At 40.3% G+C, this 19292-nt stretch overlaps 1 protein-coding gene across 1 annotated transcript in view; it reads right to left on the bottom strand.

The window, feature by feature from the left end:
* Nucleotides 1-19292, bottom strand: part of pcdh7a (protocadherin 7a) — a 153840-nt gene that overhangs the window by 8013 nt on the left and 126535 nt on the right. Inside the window, 4 exon segments of the mRNA XM_034188932.1 lie at nucleotides 971-1016; nucleotides 1019-1047; nucleotides 1050-1076; nucleotides 1079-1172. Coding sequence (XP_034044823.1) covers nucleotides 971-1016; nucleotides 1019-1047; nucleotides 1050-1076; nucleotides 1079-1172 — 196 coding nt within the window.

The following is a 19292-nucleotide window of genomic DNA, read 5'->3' as shown; positions in this document are numbered from 1 at the left end:
GCACAATTTAATGCGACATCACCATCTTCAGGTGGCTGGAAGGAAGTAAAATGAGTTGGCAGTGGGGTCCCGGACTAATTTGTGTGTGTGCATAAATGGTTAAATGTGTCCTCTGACCACTTCTAACCTTTGAGGATAAACTGGGAACCTGTGCCCTGTGAAATCAATTAACACTTTTTATACCCACCTATGAGAAAATATTCTATTTTATTTTCGAAATTCTCACTTGAACTGAACCCATAAATTTTTCAATTCCTGCAGCTTTATGAAAACTGATTTACATTTACATTTTTGCCTACATATACAGCAGCGCAATCCATGCGAAACCAAACAAGTACATAATTATCTGGTATAATTATAAGCAACCCACGAATTCTCAGCTCAGTTCTTGCCTCCGTTTGACTGTGACGGAAAGTTATTAAGCATCACAAAATTCTCTACATTTTGCAAATTAAGGAGAACAGGCTTGTGGCAGAAAGTGCATTTACACACAGCGTCAAGGTCAAAGTGACCTTGACGTTGTGTTGCCATTCATGTTCCCGCATCTGGCAACAGCAAATACAGGAAAGAGAAAAAGGCAGGAAAAATAAAACCATCTTTTTGTCTGTTTCCATCCTTGACAGAGACCTGGTTGGGAAAATAAAAAATAAAACAGTTTTGTTGTTGAAAGAGAATAATTGGCTGCTGACTGCTGGTGAGGCAATGAATGAGGCTCTGGCACAAATACATTCACTTCACACACCAAAGAAGTGCAGCACATGGCAACACTAACACAACACCACATACACGAACATGTGTACGTGCAGTGCACACATACAAAAGTGCACCAATTAATTCTGAAAAGTGCTCTGTGCAATCCATCTGCAGCCTTGAAAAATTAAATCTGTCTGTGAAAGCTCAACAGGGACTCGCTTTCAGATTCTGATGAACATTATTTGCTGCTGCCTGTGTGATGTGCGCGTGCGCTGACCATTCTCCACGTGCTCTTCCTCTCCCACGCTACCCTCTGGCGTGGTCCCTTTTCGTAGCCTTCCTCCGGTAACGGCGAGCGCCGAGCCGTGGCCCTGATGAACTCTGCTGCTCGGAGTCTCTGAGTCCTCCAGGCCGCTGTCGTAGCATCCGGCGTCCTGAGGCTGGCTGACGACTGAGAAGGTCACTCGGCGAAGGGTCCCCTGCAGGAAACAGACACATGATGTTGGATTAATCATTCAGGATCATCTCAGATCCTAAATCTGGAGATTAGGTTGGTGGGCAGAAGTCTGAAAAGACATACTGAGATTACAGGACAGCGTCTGACTTGATTGTGAGATTAGCATCGTCCATGCAGGGTAACAGGAACCAACCAATCATGGCACTCTTTGCAATTTTATTTGCGGGATTTTAATCTCAGTTTAGATTAAAAATGCCAGACAGGATAGATGTTTATTGCTGGAGTCACTTATTTTTCACATGAAATGTGGCAGAGGGTCACCAGATGGGTAGTCCAATTTTAAACACACATACTATTTTATTTGTTGAAGTTTGGGCCTGTCATCTGATTGTAGCAAGAATTTAAACCAGTTCGCATCTTTCTATACAACGGGATGCCGAGTATTGGGAAAGCTGCATGTCAGAGAACCTCTGAGTCATATAATTGTCCATATTTTCTTCTACTGTCCACAAGAGGCTATGCAGACTGCAGCAGCAAAAAAAGGAAAAACAATATTTCATGATAATAATAACAATAACAACAATTTATATCACATGGAGGAAAAATGATAAATGGCTCTCTATATAATAAGACATCAAGGTAAGTCATTTTGTCCTCCCATGTTTTCACTCGGGGTTACCACAGTAGATCTGAGATGGATCTGGCACAAGTTTTCCACTGGGTGCCCTTCCTGACACAATTCCACATTACACAGAGAAAGGGTAGGGGTGGAATTAAACAGGGACTTTTCCACACAGGAAACAAGCGGACTTAACCACTTGGTCGCAACCCCAATATATAAGATATCAAGACAACAATGAAATTTTGCATCCTAAGAAAAAATAAAATTATTGAACATTAAGTGCAAATAAAACATACGTTTTGCAGACAGTTGCAGCAAAATGACTCATTTCCTCCTTTCAGCTGGAGGAGCAAGAAGGCTGGGAAGAAACAGGACTCCCTCAACTGCAGCAGGAGAAAAGGGTGTTACCATTGGTGGAAAACTAACCAATCACATTCACCAACTTCATGTGGGTTTGATGACATCGCACAGACCCCACATGGGTCTGTGTGTGTGTGTGTGTGTGTGTGCACGCGTTTTGTGAACGGGACTTACTTCTATGTCTCTCGCTCTGCGACAGCAAACACGTGAAAAAATTACACAAATTTTTCTTTATCACTGGTGTAAAATATATTACCAAACAAACAATGATCCTCAATCCACGTAATTTTTTCTATGGCTTTTTCAAAACAAAAAAGTCAAATCGGTGGCATGCAACAGGAATATTCTATTAAGGACAGAGAATCAAAGAACATAGTGATCCTTGTCTTTCTCCTTGTCTTTCTCTTTCCCCTTACAGTCAATTTCCTGTGTTGTTTCTATTTTCTTTTCTTCCTTTGAAGCCCAAAGGTGAAAATGGTATCTGCTTTATCATTGTCTGTCAGATCCATGTGGTTCTGGGCTATCTTTGCCAAGTAGAATGTAAACCAAACCATGTGACCCCAGCCCTCGCTGTCACGTATGAGTGGTTTTCCCATAAAATTCTTAGCAATTTGGGTTTAAACTGCTAGAAAAAGGCTCATTCCACCAATGTATGTGGAATTATTGTTATAACATTGGTGAATGGATCCTGTAAGTATTTTTTGTTCTGTATGATAACAAATTGAAAGGTTCATTGCCCAGAAAGGGTAAAAATGGCTTGAAGTGTCTGACTTATGCAATCTATGTGGACTATCAATAAGAACGAATAAGCAGCCTGCATGCAAAGGTTGAGCTGCCTGGAGTGTTTAACAGCTGAGATAACTGTGGCCGCAGAAGCCTTAATAGGTTTTACATGTACAGATAAATATCTACTCCTGCATTTCAGTCCTGCAATATATTTCAAAATGTTGGGATGGGTGCAATTTAGTGCTAGTAATAAGGTAAAATAATAATAATGATAATGAGAATAAAATAAATAATAATGGAATTTCAAACAGGTGATGTCACCATGTGATTGCAATCATGATTTAATGCAAAAGCTATCCAAGAAAGGCTGACTGCTGAGAGCAAAGATGGGCAGAGGATCTCCAGTTTGTAAAAAAGATGTGTAAGAAAAATTATTGAAATGTTGTGAAACATACATGCTGAACTGAATATCAAACATAATATCATTAAACAATTCAAGGACTCCCGGAGAAACTCAGTGCGTAAAGTGCAAGACCCTCAAACCAAAGCTGAACACCCGTGATCTCTGGTCCCTCAGATAGCAAATGTATAATAACAAATGAGATTTAGTTGGCAACACAAAACATGAAATCTAGGGTTCTTTTTCTGATTTGCGGTTGTAAAATTTGCCTTAAGGTTCAACAAGTGGAACTTTCCTAAGGTCACAGGCAGACTGTTTCACCAAGTAAGATCACAGTAGGCAAAGGCTCTGAAGCCTGCTGGCTTCTTTTTCATCCTGATGACACAGATCAAGCCTGCATCCTGTGACTCTGGAGTCTGAGAAGCTACAATGGTTCAACAAGAAAAAAACATGGGTCTAAGTTGACCCGGTGTTTCCAGTCATGATACACAACTTGTGAATGACGGCAAGAATGTCAAACCAATGAGGGTGAAGGCTCAGGATCAGCTTTGTGAGCCTGATTCATGCCTGAGCCTTTATTCATTTATTTCAATGTTCCACCCATCATATGCCACTTGTTTTGGTGCTGTGTCATGACAAACCCTCTGTCACAGAATGACTGACAGTGAGCAAGCAAAATGAGCTTCGTCACGACGACAATGCAGAGAGAGTCGTGTAGTGACTTTTAGAGCCAATTTCAGTCAAAAAGTCCCAACCACTGACCTATATTATCTTGCTGAAAAGTTTCAAATGAATCCGCCAGGCCTGGAGGGATCACTGTAGACCAGGAAGCACATTCTTTAAAAACACTTCTTTAACTCATTATCTGCTCACAAATTTACAATCTTTTCAACTTGGATCTCATTTGAAGCAAGTGGACTATAAAGAGGAAGTCAGGGAAACGATTAGGGCAGAACAACTCAGAATTTCGCCTCAGGTTAATCTAGAGGGAAACTGACGGATGACTTGGATAAAAAGTCCAAATTGTACAGATCTTCTTTGGCTTCCAAACATAAAAAAAAACATATTTGAACACTTCACCTAATGAACATGCAAGAAAAGAGAAGAAAATGAAACGGCGCTGGAGGGAGAAATTAATGTAACACTTGTTTCGCCTGCCATTTCTCAACTGTATTCGAAAAGAGGACAGCCAGGCTAACAAAAGGACAGTGAGACGGAGTAGAGGAAGACCGGATATGACCGTGGAGTGGGAAAAACAGCAGATCATGGAACTTCAGTGGCAACATCTTAAATCTCACCAGAGAGCAATGTATTTTTGGAGCATAATCTCAGCCAAAGCAGTGGCGGTCCAAACTCCATTGCTTTTGCTTTTTCAGACATTAGAGGAGCAGAGACGAAAAAAACTCAAAGGACTCGGAGAGCTTAGAGAGCACATAACTCCAGTGAAAGCGTAAAAATACTCAGTGCCTTCATATGCTCCACTAAAAGTTAAAAGCCTAGTCAGAATTCTCACTTTGCCCCATATAGTCCATATATTAGGCATACATCACACACTTACGAGGGGACTTACTAACCTTCTGGGCTCAATGGGCCTCTGTGGAGCATGTATTCAACAATCCCAAAAAGTCCCAAAAATAAAAAAGAGAGAAGAAATGTCATATAAATTATAGTTTATTTCAACTTCTCTAATCTCTGCACGTATATGAGCCTACATTGTTAAGGCATACTCTACATATGGTGGATGGCGATGATACTAGAACTTCTAAGAGATGCAGTTTCATGGCCAAATCCATAATTTTGTGATGACAGTAAAACTCGCCTAAACTGTCACACTCACCGGACAAAAGCAAAAGATCCAGTGTTTTTGTATGGTTTTCCATGTAATAAACACCGTATATCCCAGATTTTGTATGATGGATTTTTGCTCATATCGGGCAAAATTTCCCATCCCATTACAAATAATTCCGTTAAAAAACCCCTCGCATATGCCAGACAGAGAGGTCTGGGTGTGCTGAGTCGCAACAGAGGTATGAAATGAACTTCAGCACTGCACTGCAAAAAAGGGGTGTCTATAAACAAGATAAAAAAAAACCTAAATCTGAAGGAAAAGGTACTCAAAACAAGTGAAATTATCTGTCCATGGAGCAAGATTGAGATTGATGAATTAAGATGGTTAAATCTTGAAATAAGCTATGTTGAACACTTAAAATAAGAAATGAACTCTTAAAACAAAATCAATTATCTAACACTTCTAAATCAAGAACCAAATAATTTGCAGTGTGACACTAGCTGATTTGAGGAAAATGAGTACCATATTTCCTTGATTAAAAGCCTGGGCGTTAATTTTTTTCAAACTGTGCTCAGACCTGGTGCCTAAACAAGGGAGGCCTTTATTCAAAGCCGGAGATTATTAACAAAATGCTGCACAGTAATATTGTGTTAGATTTCACACATATCCCTGGGTGTGGCGAACCAAAGATAACCACTTTAGAACATGCACGTGCTAAATGACAGAGACTGCAAAGGGCTGTGATTGGTCACTTTTATGTTACTCTTTCCTCTCCCATCATATTGTAAAAGTTTTTGCAATCCGCACGTTGATTACATTTCAATCATAGATCACATACATGAACTTTTGACAGAAAAGACCACAAATATGGCCAACTTTAGAAGACAGAGTTGGAAAATCATGCTGAAATGACCTGCAATTCATGGAGGAAAATGACATGTAACGTTGCGTTAGTTTGGAGGGTGATGATTGCATAAAGAAGTGGAGCTCGTTGAGGGACAAAATGATCCAGAAAAAGCCACTGTTCCTGTGGAAAACTGCATTAAAACAACAACCAACATGAAAAAAGAGTCGCGCGCATGTCAACGTCATTGCGTACCCACAGAGTTACGGAGTTGGAGAAGCATAAATTGGGCTTTTTTAAGGTATTTTAAGGTACCACTCTGCAGCAGACTTGAAAAAAAGAGTGACTCCACTAAATGTAATCCTTTAAATGCACATAATGTCTGGCACTTATTTATGGCAGGCATTTATTTTTTCAGATGAAGTTTTGACCTGGCCATTAAATGAGGCAGGTCCCTGTTCAAGGTCAGCTGTTTAATCAAGGAAATACGTAAGTGTCACTGTTGATGGGGAGTGCCCGTAGATCGTTCGGCATCTCCTGACTGTAACTACTCTGTTACTCTGTTACATATACAACAGATTTTGTTCATTTTATATATTTATATATATATATATATATATATATATATATATATATATATATATATATATATATATATATATATATATATATAAGATTTAGATTATAACAGACAAATTCGCTGGTGCACCTGAATCCATTATATGCAAGTTTTACTGTATTGTCATGTAGCACTCCCAGACATCCTGTCTTCTAAACTACAAGAGCAATATTGTACCTGCATTAATTGTAAATGTCCAGCTGGTGGAGATACTGCTCCATTTCCTTGCCTGGGAGCATTCGTTTGTGCCACATATTGCCACGTCTACCACACCATGGAACTGCCCTTGCCTGACATGGCTTTTACCTGGTCCATCGCCATGTCTTGAAAGTCATCATCTATCTGCTATAGCCAGGTGAAATATGGGTGTCTCCTCGGCCTTCTTATCCTGCTGAGGTTTTCAACAATGAGACACCTGCATGCTGGCTCATGCCAAGACAAACACACCACATGGCCAAAATATTGCAGCTTACATTCCCTCGCAAGACAGTCTCCCTAGTAACTACTCACTTGTCATTCCAACAGTACCCAAGGATCTTCTGAAACAACCTGGTGCCAAAGACATGCAGTCATTGCCTTACTTAGGTCACTGGTTAGAGTCCAAGTCTCATAACTATACAGGAAAACAGGATGTTTCAGGACTGCAATAAACCAGTTTTTTGTACAATACAGTTCTGATCAAGATCTGTGTCCAGACTCTAGATGTTTGTGACATCAATAATGATAGATAAATAAAAGGGTAAAAGTTTGAGGAATTTGCACAAAATGCAATCAACTCTTTCCTGATCTACGTAACATCTTCCCACAGAATTTCAGCACAACCTGTCCACGACATTTTAGCGATACAAAGGGTGATCACATGACCCTTGCCCTCTTTTGTACATTGGTGGAAGCAAATTATTGAAACCAGAGATGATATGGGTAAAGTCAATTTAGGTTTTGATCACAACGTTATTTTGTGATCTCACCTTAATAAGTTTGTTTTTCCTGAGATCACAAAACAATAAGTGATGTCAACATCAAAAATGATTCTTCCAGTTGTCAACATAACAGGCTGTCATAAGTGTTTTCCTGAAAATAACACCTGAATGGAGAGCTAACAACTCATCACATCTTATTTAATGATAATAGCAATTAAATATTTGCAGTCCACATGCACAGTATGACGTCTTCAAATGTCCACACAGACAGATGGGCATAGAGGAGTTGAATCAGATTAGGATTGAGGGGTTAATTCCGTATGACTGTGGAGAATCCAGCCCGTGCCACAGGGTTGAGAATTGACTGGCAGACCTGGTGTGAGTTACGACTATTGGCCAACTGATGCTGGTTGCTCTCTGTGTGTTCTATTACAAAATTCATCTGTTCAGTCGTGATTCCATCTAATTCAATTTCCCTCTAACCCTCTTTCTCACCAGAGCTGCCCCCTTTCATTCCCTCGTTTTGATAATTTTATTTTCTATTTCTCTCCTGTGCCCTTCCTTCTGCCTCATCTTTCTCCAATCTTGCAGCCAGCTCTGCTTTTCACAGCCAGGCCTCTTTCTCTCTCTTCTCATAACTCTCACTTCTTCACTCTTGTCTTTATCAGTTGTCTTTATGATGTGGCGAACAACAATGTGCCCTTGACCTGGTTTTGACTCGCTCTCCTTCTCCCTACAGCAAGAACTATTGACCAAAAACTCCTACACATTTCCCGGGCCACATTTTTCCCCTCCTCTATCATCTTGTTTATAAATCACACTATCTGCACCAGGGTTAAGGTTAATTCCCTGCAAAATTGAACTACTGACCAAAAATCACAAAATTGGAATAGGGTATTTTTAGCAAACATAACTGATCAATTCAGCTTTAAAATTCTATCAGTTCAGTTTATCACGTTCAAGTAACCATTATGCCAAAAGACAATTTAACTTTTGAAATGACAAACGGCTCATGTTGAAATGAATGCATTTAGCAAAGTTGTTTAGACCAGAAAGGTGTATTGATTGATTGTATATTTCAGGATTTAAAATGGTAAATTATCTTCAACTGTTCATAAACCTGCCCTATGCACACTGAATTAGTTAAATGCTTAGCAAAGCATTTATTTTAGCATGTCAGTATTTCACAAAATGTTTAGTTAAATCTTAATGATATTTATCAAACGTTTTGATAAATCAACCTCAATATTTAGTTCAACATTTAGTGTCTACATTAATATTTAATTATTTATATGAATGAACTTTGCAGACAGCAAGGTTTTAGTTTTATTGATATCTGGCCCTCTTTTTGGGGTTGCTGATGCCAGACAGCCTTCACCCTACAGGAGAAGGCACTGCTATCTTATCTGTGAACACAGATAGAGTTCTACAGGGAAGGAAACATTAGGACTCTACAGCAGGCTACAGAGCAGGTGATTAGAAAACCTGCAGGGCCTAGTATTATTGTGGCTGTGGAATCCTTTAGCATAGCGGGGAAACTAGCGCAGGAAATCCACTAGGGTGACAGTGTAGTTTATGTACAAGGAAGGGGATTTTTTTCTAGTTGAGACTGGCCTGTTTCCACAGAGGTACCCATAAAAAGCAGAGAAGGATATGTTTTGCAAACAGTCAAAATGCCAACCCTAGTGAGGTCCTTAGTTTGGGTCTCAGTGATATAAGGTCACTGTTCTCAAAATCACTGCTGACAAATGATCTAATTATGGAACACTAACACACTAAACACACTAAACCAACCTACAACCCCTGGCAATAATTATGGAATCACCAGCCTCGGAGGATGTTCATTCAGTTGTTTAATTTTGTAGAAAAAAAGCAGATCACAGACATGACACAAAACTAAAGTAATTTCAAATGACAACTTTCTGGCTTTAAGAAACACTATAAGAAATCAGGAAAAAAAATTGTGGCAGTCAGTAACGGTTACTTTTTTAGACCAAGCAGAGGGAAAAAAAATATGGACTCACTTAATTCTGAGGAATAAATTATGGAATCACCCTGTAAATTTGCATCCCCAAAACTAACACCTGCATCAAATCAGATCTGCTCGTTAGTCTGCATCTTAAAAGGATTGATCACACCTTGGAGCCAGATTGATGAAGAGTACTGTTTGTCACTCATTAAGTCCATGCCTCAGAGACTGCAAGCTGTTATCAAAGCCAGAGGTGGTGCAACAAAATACTAGTGATGTGTTGGAGTGTTCTTTTGTTTTTCATGATTCCATAATTTTTTCCTCAGAATTGAGTGAATCCATATTTTTTCCCTCTGCTTGGTTTAAAAAAGTAACCGTTACTGACTGCCACAAGTTTTTTCCTGATTTCTTATAGTGTTTCTTAAAGCCAGAAAGTTGCCATTTGAAATTACTTTAGTTTTGTGTCATGTCTGTGATCTGCTTTTTTCCTACAAAATTAAACTACTGAATGAACATCCTCCGAGGCCGGTGATTCCATAATTTTTGCCAGGGGTTGTAGATATGGTTGGTTTATCTGAAACCTGGCTGAAACCTACTGTTGTCCTCCCCTTAAATGAAGCCTGCCCACCTGCGTACACATTTAGTCATGTCCCTTGCGGAACAAAGCAAAGAGGAGGTGTTACTTTAATTCATAAATCTGGGTTTATCATAGTGGCTAATGGGGGTCTAAGATACAATGCATCTGGAAAGTATTCATGGCACTTCACTTTTTCTACATTTTGTTAAGTTACAACCTTATTCAAAAATGGGTGAAATTATTTTTTTCCATCAAAATTCTACACACAATACCCCATAATGACAATGTGATTTTTTAATTTTTGCATATATATATATATATATATATATATATATATATATATATATATACGAGGGCTGTCAATAAAGTTACGGTCCTTTTTATTTTTTTCAAAAACTATATGGATTTCATTCATATGTTTTTACGTCAGACATGCTTGAACCCTCGTGCGCATGCGTGAGTTTTTCCACGCCTGTCGGTGACGTCATTCGCCTGTGAGCACTCCTTGTGGGAGGAGTCGTCCAGCCCCTCGTCGGAATTCCTTTGTCTGAGAAGTTGCTGAGAGACTGGCGCGTTGTTTGATCAAAATTTTTTCTAAACCTGTGAGACACATCGAAGTGGACACGGTTCGAAAAATTAAGCTGGTTTTCAGTGAAAATTTTAACGGCTGATGAGAGATTTTGAGGTGATTCTGTCGCTTTAAGGACTTTTCACGGTGCGAGACGTCGTGCAGCGCTCTCAGGCAGCGTCATCAGCCTGTTCAAGCTGAAAACCTCCACATTTCAGGCTCTATTGATCCAGGACGTCGTGAGAGAACAGAGAAGTTTCAGAAGAAGTCGGTTTCAGCATTTTATCCGGATATTCCACTGTTAAAGGAGATTTTTTTAATGAAAGACGTGCGGACGGGTCCGCGCGTCGGGACGCAGCCGCCGCGACGCTCCGCCACAGGAAAAACACCTCTGTTGAAAGCCTTAAGGACAAGTTGGAACATGTCCTGCCTGTTAAACAATTTCTCATATACTCACTCCACTGAAAGCCATCAAAAGCCGCCTGGATTTTACAAATGGTTATCAACACAGAGGTGTTTTTCCTGTGCCGCCGCACCGCGTCGGCTGCGTCCCGACGCGCGGATCCGTCCGCACGTCTTTCATTAAAAAAATCTCCTTTAACAGTGGAATATCCGGATAAAATGCTGAAACCGACTTCTTCTGAAACTTCTCTGTTCTCTCACGACGTCCTGGATCAATAGAGCCTGAAATGTGGAGGTTTTCAGCTTGAACAGGCTGATGACGCCGCCTGAGAGCGCTGCGCGACGTCTCGCACTGTGAAAAGTCCTTAAAGCGACAGAATCACATCAAAATCTCTCATCAGCTGTTAAAATTTTCACTGAAAACCAGCTTAATTTTTCGAACCATGTCCACTTCGATGTGTCTCACAGGTTTAGAAAAAATTTTGATCAAACAACGCGCCAGTCTCTCAGCAACTTCTCAGACAAAGGAATTCCGACGAGGGGCTGGACGACTCCTCCCACAAGGAGTGCTCACAGGCGAATGACGTCACCGACAGGCGTGGAAAAACTCACGCATGCGCACGAGGGTTCAAGCATGTCTGACGTAAAAACATATGAATGAAATCCATATAGTTTTTGAAAAAAATAAAAAGGACCGTTACTTTATTGACAGCCCTCGTATATATATATACAGCAAGAAATCACGTGTACAAAAGGAAGGTCAAAATTGAGCTCAGATGCATTCTGTTTCCACATCCTTGAGATGTTTCTAGAGCTTAATTGGAGTCCACCTGGGGTAAATTCAGTTGATTGAACATGATTTGGAAAGGCACACACATGTCTACATATAAGGTCCCATAGTTGACAGTGCATGTAAGAGCACAAACCAAGCATGAAGTCAAAGAAATTGTCTGTAGACCTGTGAGACAGGATTGTGTCGAGGCAAAAATCTGGGGAAGGGTACAGAAACATTTCTGCTGCTTTGAAGGTCCCAATGAGCACAGTGGCCTTCATGATCTGTAAATGGAAGACGTGCGGATTCACCAGGATACTTCCTAGAGCTGGCCGCCCATCTAACCTGGGCGATCGTGGGAGAAGGGCCTTAGTCAGGGAGGTGACCAAAAACCTGAACGTCACTCTGTCAGAGCTCCAGGATTCCTCTGGGGAGAGAGGAGAACCTTCCAGAACAACAACCATCTCTGCAGCAATCCACCAATCAGGTCTGTATGGTAGAGTGGCCAGATGGAAAAGGCATGTGTAAAATGCACATGGCAGCCCGCCTAGAGTTTGCTAAAAGGTACCTGAAGGACTTTCAGAGCATGAGAAACAAAATTCTCTGTACTGATGAGACAAAGATTGAACTGTTTGGCGGGAATGCCAGACGCCATGTTTGGAGGAAACAATTCTTCAAAATGTATTAGTTTACAAATAATATATAAACATTCACTCAGTTGAATTAGACAAAAATGACACACACACACACACACACACACACAAATATATATATATATATATATATATATATATATATATATATATATATATATATATATATATATATATATATATATATATATATATATATACAAGGTTGGGCAGGATTACTTTGAAAGAATACATGTGGATTACATGTATGTATGTACATACATTTGGATTACTTCTAATCTGATTACTTTTGGATTACATTTCAAAGTAATCCTACCTAACCCTGTATATATATATATATATATATATATATATATATAGATCACAGACATGACACAAAACTAAAGTTATTTCAAATGACAACTTTCTGGCTTTAAGAAACACTATAAGAAATCAGGAAAAAAAATTGTGGCAGTCAGTAACGGTTACTTTTTTAGACCAAGCAGAGGGAAAAAAATATGGAATCACTCAATTCTGAGGAAAAAATTATGGAATCATGAAAAACAAAAGAACGCTCCAACACATCACTAGTATTTTGTTGCACCACCTCTGGCTTTTATAACAGCTTGCAGTCTCTGAGGCATGGACTTAATGAGTGACAAACAGTACTCTTCATCAATCTGGCTCCAACTTTCTCTGATTGTTGTTGCCAGATCAGCTTTGCAGGTTGGAGCCTTGTCATGGACCATTTTCTTCAACTTCCACCAAAGATTTTCAATTGGATTAAGATCTGGACTATTTGCAGGCCATGACATTGACCCTATGTGTCTTTTTGCAAGGAATGTTTTCACAGTTTTTGCTCTATGGCAAGATGCATTATCTTCTTGAAAAATGATTTCATCATCTTGAAACATCCTTTCAATTGATGGGATAAGAAAAGTATCCAAAATATCAACGTAAACTTGTGCATTTATTGATGATGTAATGACAGCCATCTCCCCAGTGCCTTTACCTGACATGCAGCCCCATATCATCAATGACTGTGGAAATTTACATGTTCTCTTCAGGCAGTCATCTTTATAAATCTCATTGGAAAGGCACCAAACAAAAGTTCCAGCATCATCACCTTGCCCAATGCAGATTCGAGATTCATCACTGAATATGACTTTCATCCACTCATCCACAGTCCATGATTGCTTTTCCTTAGCCCATTGTAACCTTGTTTTTTTCTGTTTAGGTGTTAATGATGGCTGTCGTTTAGCTTTTCTGTATGTAAATCCCATTTCCTTTAGGAGGGTTCTTACAGTTCGGTCACAGACGCTGACTCCAGTTTCCTCCCATTTGTTCCTCATTTGTTTGTTGTGCATTTTCGATTTTTGAGACATATTGCTTTAAGTTTTCTGTCTTGACGCTTTGATGTCTTCCTTGGTCTACCAGTATGTTTGCCTTTAACAACCTTCCCATGTTGTTTGTATTTGGTCCAGAGTTTAGACACAGCTGACTGTGAACAACCAACATCTTTTGCAACATTGCGTGATGATTTACCCTCTTTTAAGAGTTTGATAATCCTCTCCTTTGTTTCAATTGACATCTCTCTTGTGTTGGAGCCATGATTCATGTCAGTCCACTTGGTGCAACAGCTTTCCAAGGTTTGATCACTCCTTTTTAGATGCAGACTAACGAGCAGATCTGATTTGATGCAGGTGTTAGTTTTGGGGATGAAAATTTACAGGGTGATTCCATAATTTATTCCTCAGAATTGAGTGAGTCCATATTTTTTCCCTTTGTTTGGTCAAAAAAGTAACCATTACTGACTGCCACAATTTTTTTTTCCTGATTTCTTATAGTGTTTCTTAAAGCCACAAAGTTGCCATTTGAAATGACTTTAGTTTTGTGTCATGTCTGTGATCTGCTTTTTTTCTACAAAATTAAACAACTGAATGAACATCCTCCGAGGCTGGTGATTCCATAATTTTTGCCAGGGGTTTATATATATATATATGTATATATATATATATATATATATATGTTCCACTTGAAATTTGTCAATGATATTTACTGTAATAGGCAGGATGGTGGCTTAGTGGTTAGCACTGTTGCCTTACAGTGAGAAGGTCATGGGTTCAATTCCCGCCTGTGGCCTTTCTGTGTGGAGTTTGCATGTTCTTCCCGTGTTTGCGTGGGTTTCCTCAGGGTGCTCCGGTTTCCTCCCACATCCAAAGACATGCGGGTTAGGTGGATTGGGATCTTCAAATTGTCCGTAGGTGTGCGTGTGGGTGTGACTGTGTTTGTTTTTCTATTTGTGGCCCTTTGACAGACTGGCGTCCTGTCCTGGGTGTACCCCACCTCGCGCTCTATGACTGCTGGGATAGGCTCAAGCCCCCCTCGACCCTTAATTGGACTAAGCGGTTGAAGATGAGTGTGTGTGTGTGAGTATTTACTGTAGTATCATTGTTTACAAATAAAATTTAAATGATATTGGTCCTGATCAATTTAACTGTGCTGTCCAGACTATAACTCATACTGGGTGGCTGGACATGCGTCTTAAAGTTTGAAGTGAATTATATGTTAAAAAATACTGCATTATTATCTACAGTCAGAAAGTGGCACAGCATATAGGTGTAACAGCCTATGCCTGTATAATAATCTGAATAGAGTACTGTTTGATCTACACTCCAGAGCAGAAGATGGTTGCAATACACCATTAAGCTGGATGTCAACCACCATAAAACAAAAAGAAGATCTGAATGAGGAGGACGTAGTGAGTCTTTGAGAATGAGTGAAATTAATGAATCACAATCTCAAACAGAATGACCACACTCTTGAATAAAAGAGGGAGTAACCCTCTTATGGTCTTGAATAAATAGAAATAATAACAGCCATACTACTTGGCAATCCATTGGTTTGGACTTTGTGGGACAGCCAGAACTGCAAGAAGGAGGATGTCTAGGCTAAGGGAAGGCTAACTGTATTTTAAAAAAAAATCACTTAGCCTTACCTTAGCCAAGACATCCTCAGTGGCAACAAAATCCAATTCACGCTTGAGTTTTTTTGTGCCTTGGACATGACACAAATTTGCTCATTAGCTTCTGCTCACTAACGTTGTGTCTGCATTCTAAATAAATAATGCACCAAATAAATTTATTCTGCTTTTGTGCCTTGTAAAATAACAAAACTTAGCTCATTAGCATCTACTCACTAATGCAATGTTTGCGTTATAGATAAATAATGCACCAAATAAACTTATTTTGCTTATTGTTGCATAAAGGAGTAGCACCACATTTCAAAAATAAATGCAACTTATCAAACAGTGTGACTTTTCTTCTATATTATGCATTTTTGGACAGTGGTTGAGTGATAATCTGGTGCAATATATCCTCCGGAAAATGTGGTAAATATTTGTGAATTAGAGTAAGAATTGACCGCAGTCAGCCCTGAAAGTCAAACTGGAATTAAGTTCCTCTCATTTTTGCTTTTACAAGGTCTGTCAATAAAGTATAGGTCCTTTTTATTTTTTTTTAAAAACTATATGGATTTTATTCATATGTTTTTACGTCAGACATGCTTGAACCCTCGTGCGCATGCGTGAGTTTTTCCACGCCTGTCGGTGACGTCATTCGCCTGTGAGCACTCCTTGTGGGAGGAGTCGTCCAGCCCCTCGTCGGAATTCCTTTGTCTGAGAAGTTGCTGAGAGATTGGCACTTTGTTTGATCAAAATTTTTTCTAAACCTGTGAGACACATCGAAGTGGACACGGTTCGAAAAATTAAGCTGGTTTTCGGTGAAAATTTTAATGGCTGATGAGAGATTTTGAGGTGATACTGTCGCTTTAAGGACTTCCCATGGAGCGAGACGTCGTGCAGCACTCTCAGGCGCCGTCATCAGCCTGTTTCAAGCTGAAAACCTCCACATTTCAGGCTCTATTGATCCAGGACGTCGTGAGAGAACAGAGAAGTTTCAGAAGAAGTCGGTTTCAGCATTTTATCCGGATATTCCACTGTTAAAGGAGATTTTTTTAATGAAAGACGTGCGGACGGATCGCAGCGTCGGCTCCCAGCCGCCGCGACGCTCCGCCAAAGGAAAAACACCTCTGTTGGAAGCCTTAAGGACAAGTTGGAACATGTCCAGCTGTTAAACAATTTCTCATATACTCACTCCACTGAAAGCCATCAAAAGCCGCCTGGATTTTACAAATGGTTATCAATACGGAGGTGTTTTTCCTGTGCTGCCGCTCCGCGCCGGCTGCGTCCCGACGCGCGGACCCGTCCGCACGTCTTTCATTAAAAAAATCTCCTTTAACAGTGGAATATCCGGATAAAATGCTGAACCTGACTTCTTCTGAAACTTCTCTGTTCTCTCACGACGTCCTGGATCAATAGAGCCTGAAATGTGGAGGTTTTCAGCTTGAAACAGGCTGACGACGGCGCCTGAGAGCGCTGCGCGACGTCTCGAACCGTGGGAAGTCCTTAAAGCGACAGTATCACCTCAAAATCTCTCATCAGCCGTTAAAATTTTCACCGAAAACCAGCTTAATTTTTCAAACCGTGTCCACTTCGATGTGTCTCACAGGTTTAGAAAAAATTTGGATCAAACAAAGCGCCAGTCTCTCAGCAACTTCTCAGACAAAGGAATTCCGACGAGGGGCTGGACGACTCCTCCCACAAGGAGTGCTCACAGGCGAATGACGTCACCGACAGGCGTGGAAAAACTCACGCATGCGCACGAGGGTTCAAGCATGTCTGACGTAAAAACATATGAATGAAATCCATATAGTTTTTGAAAAAAATAAAAAGGACCTATACTTTATTGACAGCCCTCGTATGCCAGATGCCTTTCCTGACATAACTCTGCTCCTGGAAACAAATGCACTTAACCACTTGGCCACTGTGCCCACAAAAAGTGGAACTGGAATGAACAAAAAAAACAAAAACAAAAACTGAGTCAATTGCTTGGCTGAGTTTTACTCTGAAAACTAACTATGTGGTGGTTATTATCGCAGGTGTACAAGCAAGACAGATGTATTTGGTGGGCTGCGGGAGTGATACAGGAGTTGAAAAGTCGAATTTGTTCTTCTTTTCCTCTGAGATTTTGTTATTTTGTATGGGGTTTCTGCTGCAGCACAACCAGTTGTCCTGGAGTCAAAGTGCAGTCTTTGCGAAAGAACACATACTAAATCTAGGGATACAGAAGATCCATCAGAGATACATCAGAGATATATAGAGACATATTGTCACCTCCAAAATATGTGTCTGTGTGAGGTAAAAACCAAGCCCTTAGCATATTTTCTGTCAATATGCTCTATTTTTTTTTACATCAGTCTTCTTCATTCCTACCTCAAACATATCTGTTCTCTTTTCTTTCTGCTCTGCTTCCTTAAAAATCTCCCCTCTCCAGCTTCCTTCATGTCTTTGTAACATGAGCCACAAAGCACAAGCTACATTTGCGTTTGTGTGTGCACAGTGTAAATAACAGCCGATGAGTAAATATCCCACTTATCAATGCAGGTGTGGACGTGCTCGCGAACACGCACGCTCAGCTGACTTATCTTAAGTCCAGCACTGCCTATGAATTCATGCCTGACGAAATATTGAGTTTGATGGAGGCCATTAAAAAAAAGCCTTCCTCTTAATCTATCATGGGCCATTACAGTTCACCACAGACGTGGGAGCTTCAGCCGTGTGCACAGCGGTGTGACCAGATCCTGATACAAGGACGGGAGTTATATTGTTAAGTTATGTCAGCGAGAAGTCTGAACTCAATAGAAACCCAACCGTGCAAATGTTGGAGCTCTGAAAGCACTGTAAAAAAAAAAAAAAAAATCCTAATATAGCTTTCATTTCAGGATCGGAGCTTGTGGCTGCTTGTGCACGTGCATGAGTGACAACTCACACCTTTATATTTACACATTACGGCTGTGTGAGACTTTCACAGGCTGCAGAAGATGTTATGTTGAACTGTGTGTGTGTGTGTGTGTGTGTGTGTGTGTGTGGTCGGCGTGTGCAGGTTGGCTTAGTCATCAAGGTAATTAGTGTGTAAACCTCCTCGCTGTCAGTTCAAAGAGAATTAACAAGCTCTAGTTAATTAACAGTCTTTCTCTCTCTCTGCCTTCTTGTTACATGTGTCTGCATATTCAACACACGTGTGGTTGTGCATACCTAACTGTTTGCGCGTGCGCACGTTTTGGACGCGACTCTGAACTTGTGCTCGTCTACGCCCCGCTTCGTTCTGGTCTGCATAATGAATTGACAGGATGCAGCTTATGCATAAAACAAAACTACAAAAATGGGTGTGGGACCGAGGCCATGTCTCCCTTTTGGCTCCCTGCTCATTCGTGTTTGTGTCTGACATCATCAAGGTACAGCCGTGAGCTGCAGTGTAATGGACGGCTGTATTATTTATTAGCGCTTTACACACACTGCTTAGCTCCTCTTTTGCAGGAAACAAGTGCCCTGGCGGTAGCAAAACTCACACTGGAGGTCAATTTCCCGCTGCGCCCGCACATTTGTTCATCTCGCCACTGAGTCACTTTGTGTGCAAGCGGAGTGAAATCTTCATGCATAATCCAATGCTGACCCGCGCGCACAGACCTGCTGTTATTCTAGATGTAAAACAACATATACTTTCTAAGCAGCATTATATAAACTGAAACATCAGATGCGAGAGTAAACGTTTCCCCGACATATGTAGCGGCAGTGTTTTATGATTAGTGTTCACTGAGGTTATTTTCTGAATTGATATTTTGTAGCCACAGAATTTGCTCACTGGGATTTAAACTGAACAGCTCTCAGCTTTTTCATTCCATAAAAATTTTTAACGTGCCTCTGTGCTTCTCCTCCTCCAAGGCCGTTATGATTATCTCTGTAGGTGCTGCGCTTTGCAAGCACTGTCACGCTACACAAAAATTAATGAAACTATTTTCATGAAACTTGATGAAAAGGTTTTT

The sequence above is a fragment of the Thalassophryne amazonica genome, chromosome 15, assembly GCF_902500255.1.
Source record: "Thalassophryne amazonica chromosome 15, fThaAma1.1, whole genome shotgun sequence".
Classification (NCBI taxonomy): Eukaryota; Metazoa; Chordata; class Actinopteri; order Batrachoidiformes; family Batrachoididae; genus Thalassophryne; species Thalassophryne amazonica.
This window is presented reverse-complemented; position numbering and strand designations above follow the sequence as displayed.